We start from the raw sequence: 6,000 nt of genomic DNA on the forward strand, positions 1-6,000 counted from the left end.
ATGCCCAAAAGCTAGTTTTCCCTACCAAGAATTGATCAGTTGGTCGACGCCACGGCGGGGCATGCCCTGCTCAGCTTCATGGATGCATACTCCGGGTATAACCAGATCCTTATGTATGAGCCTGACCAGGAGCACACCTCTTTCATCACTGATAGAGGGCTCTACTGCTATATCGGAATGCCATTTGGTCTGATCAACGCCGGTGCCACTTACCAAAGGTTGGTAAACAAAATGTTCAAGAAGCAGATTGGGAAGACTATGGAAGTGTATGTGGATGACATGCTCGTGAATTCGAAAAGGGCGGAAGATCACGTCATCGACTTAACTGAAATGTTCCATATCCTAAGAAAATATAGGATGAAACTAAACCCGCAGAAGTGCGTGTTCGGCGTAGAGTCGGGAAAATTCTTGGGATTCATGGTCAACCACCGGGGAATTGAGGCTAACCCGGCAAAAATAAAAGCTCTAATAGACATGAAATCTCCCACCAGTGTCAAACAGGTACAGAGTCTAACAGGAAGGATTGCGGCCCTAAATCGATTTATGTCGAAGTCGTCGGATAGGTGCAAAGAATTCTTCAAAGCGATCAAAGGGAGAGGGAAGGATTTTCTGTGGACCTCTGACTGTGAAGAAGCTTTTCTGAAAATCAAAGAACAACTGGAAAATCCCCCGATGTTGGCCAAGCCAGAAAACGGAGAAACATTAATTATGTACTTGGCAGTGTCTGAATATTCCGTCAGTGCCGTCTTGGTAAAGGAAGAAGCAAGCCACCAATGGCCTGTATACTATGTAAGCAAAAGGTTGTTGGACGCGGAAACCAGGTATACCAACATGGAAAAACTAGTGTACGCCCTTATTCTTGCGGCACGAAAGCTAAGACCGTATTTTCAGGCTCACCGAATAGAAGTTCGCACCTCTTATCCGCTCCGGCATATTTTACATAAACCCGAATCGTCAGGAAGAATGTTAAAATGGGTCATAGAGCTAGGGCAATTCGATTTGGAATATTGTCCTCGCACGGCAATCAAAGGACAAGCGCTGGCCAATTTCATACTTGAGTTCGATGAAGAAGTTGATGATAAGGCCATAGTGCTGGCGGAACCAACCCCGCAAGAAAGTCATCCGGACGAAAAGAAGCAGGAACTCCCCCACCCTTGGTGGACATTACATGTGGACGGGGCCGTAAACAATAACGGGTCAGGTGCTGGGATAGTCTTGATCACTCCGGAGGGGCACCGCTTGATGAGTATTATCCATTTCAAGTTTTATGCTACCAACAATGATGCTGAGTATGAAGCCTTGATCAACGGTCTGAAATTAGCTCTGGAGGTAGGGGCCATGAATTTGATAGTTCGGAGTGATTCCGAATTAGTTGTGAACCAGGTCAACGGAGGATTCCAAGCCTGGGGACCGTGGACAGAGCTATATATGAGATGTGCAAAACGCCTACTGGGAAAATTTTCAAGTGTCAGACTAGAAAGTGTTCCGCGAGAAGAGAATAGTAATGCGGATGCTTTGGCCAAGATGGGATCACAGATGGACAACATTCAACTTGGACAAATCCCTTTGGGAATCCAGGAAATTCCAAGTATCCCGGAGGTGGAGGTGTTTCAAACGCAAGAAATCCCACAAGAAAACTGGATGACCCCCATCCATAACTATATTCAGACAGGGGCTGTACCAGAGGATAAACTACAGGCTCGACGCCTTTAGTACCAAGCTGTAAAGTATGTCGAGTATGACAGGGTACTATACAAGAGAGGATTTAACCAGCCATTGTTACGTTGTGTGGACAGGGAAGAAGGAAATTATATTCTCAGAGAGGTGCACGAAGGGATTTGTGGCAATCACTCGGGGGGTGGTTCCTTGGCATTAAAAGTGCTCAGACAAGGGTACTACTGGCCGACTATGAGGGAAAATGCTTTCAATTTTGTCCGGGCTTGTGATCGTTGCCAGCGGTTCGCCAACTATTCCAACACCTCGACATCCACCATTACCTCATTGGCAAGCCCCTGGCCTTTTGCCATGTGGGGAATTGATCTCATTGGAGAGTTACCCAAAGCAAAGGGGGGTGTGAAATATGCCGTGGTAGCTGTGGACTACTTCACCAAATGGGCAGAAGCTATGCCACTAGCCACGATCATGGCAAAGAAGATAAGGGACTTCGTGTTCAATTCCATAGTATGCAGGTTTGGTATTCCCTACAAGCTCATTTCAGACAATGGAAAACAATTTGATAGTAAAGAGTTAAGGAAGCTCTGTGAAGACTTAAAGATTAAAAAAGACTTCGCCGCGGTTTATCATCCGTAGAGTAATGGTCAGATAGAAGCCATAAACAAAATCATAAAACATACCTTGAAGGCAAAGTTAGAAGAGAAGAAAGGGATTGGCCAGAAGAAATGCCTATGGTCCTTTGGTCCTACAACACGACACCTAGGTCGACCACAGGTGAAACCCCTTTTCTGCTGGCCTACGGGCATGGTTCCCGTGGAGGTAGGAGCAGGATCTCTATGGAGAGACGCGTTCGTCGAGGAAGATGCGGAAGTTAACCAGAGGCTCCACTTGGATCTATTAGATGAAGCCCGGGCAAACGCTCAATTGAAGCTCGCTGCGTACCAACAGAGGGTCGCAATGTATTTCAATAAAAAAGTAAAGTTTGTACCATTCAAGGTTGGGGATCTTGTGTTGCGAAAGGTTATGCCTAACACTAAGATAGCTCAGCACGGGGTGCTTGGAGCTAATTGGGAAGGACCATACAAAGTTAAAGCTATACTCTGGAAAGGGACCTATCGCTTAGAAGATCTGGATGGAAAACTTATTCCTCGAGCATGGAATGCAGAACATTTGCGGAAATATTATCAGTAGGGTGTGGCTGTGTCCCCCTTATTTTCTTGTTTTGATTCTTACGTAATAGGCTAGTAGCAAATAAATTCCTCCTAGCCTAGGGGGGTAGTACATATTGACTGCGAACCTTGGAACTAGCAGAAGGAAGAAAATTTTTTATAAAAAATTTCCCCATAGAGCATAGTAGCCATGGGACTAGTGTAATATACACACTAGAGCGCATTATCAATAAAAGAGAAAAGTTACTTCAAAAATTACTATATTTGCTTGACATGAAAATTCTCATCTGAAAAACATCAATGGCGCGCCCTATAAAGAGGCGCGCCCTATCTGATGGCTCCTGCTTTATAATCAAGACAGACATAGTAGACGAGGATAAAGGAAATAAATGCACACGACCAGCAAAATAAGACTAAGGCAAAAGCCCCCCGAACAAAGGCGCGCCTTTGGACTAATAAGTCAATCAAAATATTGCAAAGGTACTGATGGAAAGGAAAAAGTACATATTATCTGCAATACGGCGCACCCTTATATTTGAACACTACGAAGAAAGAAACACAATGGCAAACTCTGAGATCATACAAAAATTAATTACACTAAAAATATGATTAAGGGTGCGCCATATTGTTGCGTGCTCCACGAAAACACATGATTGCCAAGAGAAAAATCAAAATGCCTTAACAAATTTTGGAGTAAAGATGAAATTAACGATAAGTCATACATGCAAAAATAAAAGAGTAGCAGAAAAACAACTTTGCACAGCATCAAAAGAGGGATGGCTCCTCATAAGTATTTGAAATTTTAAATCTGTAAATAATCAAGGCGCACCCTGAAACTGGTCTGTTGGAGGGATAGTTTGAAGAGGAATATTAGGATCAACTTCAGGCTCGCCCTTGGAGGCTTCTTCTTGTGGCGCGCCCTCGCTTTCCTCCTCCTCCAGCCCAAGTTCAATCCTCCTTGCCTTAATTTCAGCAGCATGTTCTTTTTTGAATTCCACCATCTCAGCAACAGTCTCCTCCCCAAACTTCTCAAAGGAGTAGTCAGGGTCATTGGCCACAAAACCCACTCTGTAGAAGTGAAAACCATTGGCAAATGCCTCATCAGATATTTCCCTCTTTTCATCAGGCTAGCCTAGTTTCTGTTGCTCCTCCAGACATTCAATCCTCAAGTTGGCTGCACCCAGCTCAGTGTGGAGAGAGGTAGCCTTTTTGTTGGCAATCTCTAGCTGGGAAGTAAGATTTACCACCTCATCCTTGAGAAAAGAGATCTCAGAATCCTTAGCTTTAATGTCTTTGGCATGCAGAAAGTCTTTGTCTTTGAGGGTGTTCCTCAAAATGTTGTTGTCGCCTTGAAGCCTCTCTAGGCGCGCCCCCTCTTCCAGTAGCTTGTCCACCACCCGAGTAGAATGGATGAACAGTTGGCAAGATGCCTTTATAGAAGCACGAGCAGCATCCCCCAAGTCCATGGCCTGCCACTGCTCCACTTCCCCATCCGAAACATAAAGAGAACCCATGGGGCCGAGAGCATTCAAGGTGACAGAAGAGCCAGAGGGCGCGTCCTCTGCTCTATGCCTCTTAGGCGCGCCCTGCTTTTCTGTAAGGTCAATGATGGGCCTCTTTTGAGCGGGTGCCGTTTGAGGAATGGAGGCAGAAGTTGGAACAGACGCCTGTGCTGCAAGAGCGTCCTTCTTTGCCTTGGGCCTAGGCTTGTCACCAGGGCGCGCCCCAAAAGACTTGGGGATTCTTGGAGGTGCCATTTCTGCACAAAACATAAGATATATTAGTTAAGCATGACAGTTAAGTATGTTGAATGGAGCACTAAATAAAAGCAGTTGATAAAGACAACATTGGTAAACATGTGTAAAATGCTACGCCTAGAGTAAAAGGGCGCGCCCTCTGAAGACGTGGAAAGATTGAATAAACAGAAGTTTTTATCCAGTATGACAGAAAAGAGTTAACAAAAGAGAAGCAGGACGCGCCAATAGTGAAAGGGCGCGCCTTTTGATTTTCACAGAGAATGAACCTGAAGGATCTTGGCCTTGTAAGGAACCATCCTCTATTCCTTCTTCTTCTTCTTTAGCTCCTTCTTCACTGTCTAAGTCAATAACACGAGAAACAAGAGCACCCTTCCTGAAATTTACATATTTGCACTTCACTCCTACTTGGTCAGAAAGGATTCCTACTCGCATCAAGTTGGTTCGAGTGACTAAGGTTTTTAAGTTCCACCTGTCAGTAGCCACTCTAAGGAGGGATTCAGCTCGTTTTTTGGGCTCGCCTTTAAGGGGTTTGGATGTTGGTCTGTCTGAAAAAGTATAAGGATGAGAAAAGAAAGAAAGAATATAGAAATAACACAAGGGAAAAAATGAAAGGGCGCGCCCTTACTTGGTGACTTGTTGAATCTTATCCTTATCCTGGGAACGTCATACAGGTAAAAGAAGTTCTCTTTCCAACCTTTCTCATGACTAAGCTTGACAGAGGAAAAACCCTTCTTGTTGTGCTGCTTGTCCACCACCAAATAGTAGTACCCATGGTCAGATTTCCTTAGATTGAAAAAATAAGCAACTTCTGTCATTGACGGTTGAGGGAAACCCAAGTCCGTATAGAGGACAAATAAAGCTAGGATAAACTTGTAACTGTTGGGGGAAAGTTGGAGTGGAGCCACGTCGTACAGTTCTATCACTTCCCTAAGGTAAGGATGTAAGGGCGCGCCTATACCCAAAGATACTAGCTTGGGGCTGGTCACCATTCTGGGAATTTTAAAGTTTCTCCCATAATTGAAGATATGGGGCCGCATCATGCTTAAAGGGCGCGCCCATATTCCCTCCATATCATAAAACTCCATGAGCCATCCTAATTGCTCATCTAAACAGGCTAAAGACAGGCCCACACAAAAAAGCTTACCATGCTCCTTCCTGAAACGTTTCTTCACAGCCTTATTGCATGTTTCGAATTCATCCCAGTCAAAATCTAATTCACTATCAGAAACTTTCCAGTATTGGAAGGGGATTGGAGAAGGCTCAGGAGAGGTAGAAAATTGGAAGGAGTCCTCATCAAAGAAATTCTCTTCATCACGTAGAGGTGACGCACTTGCTTCAGGGGCGCCTTCAGGAGCGGAAGAAGTAGGTGCGCCCTCTTTGTGTTGAGGAGATGGGCTTGG

General features: G+C 44.8%; 1 protein-coding gene across 1 annotated transcript; it reads left to right on the forward strand.

The window, feature by feature from the left end:
• The first annotated feature begins 2,478 nt into the window (after nucleotides 1-2,478).
• LOC141712567 (uncharacterized) lies at nucleotides 2,479-2,865 on the forward strand. The gene has a single exon (XM_074515590.1). The coding sequence runs from the start codon at nucleotides 2,479-2,481 to the stop codon at nucleotides 2,863-2,865; it is 387 nt and encodes a 128-aa protein (XP_074371691.1).
• Nucleotides 2,866-6,000: the final 3,135 nt, after the last annotated feature.

This window comes from Apium graveolens, chromosome 1 (assembly GCF_009905375.1).
Source record: "Apium graveolens cultivar Ventura chromosome 1, ASM990537v1, whole genome shotgun sequence".
Taxonomy (NCBI): Eukaryota; Viridiplantae; Streptophyta; class Magnoliopsida; order Apiales; family Apiaceae; genus Apium; species Apium graveolens.

Bases quoted from the DNA above. Each gene is read 5' to 3' on its own strand.
- LOC141712567 (XM_074515590.1), top strand. From the start codon at position 2,479: ATGGTTCCCGTGGAGGTAGGAGCAGGATCTCTATGGAGAGACGCGTTC.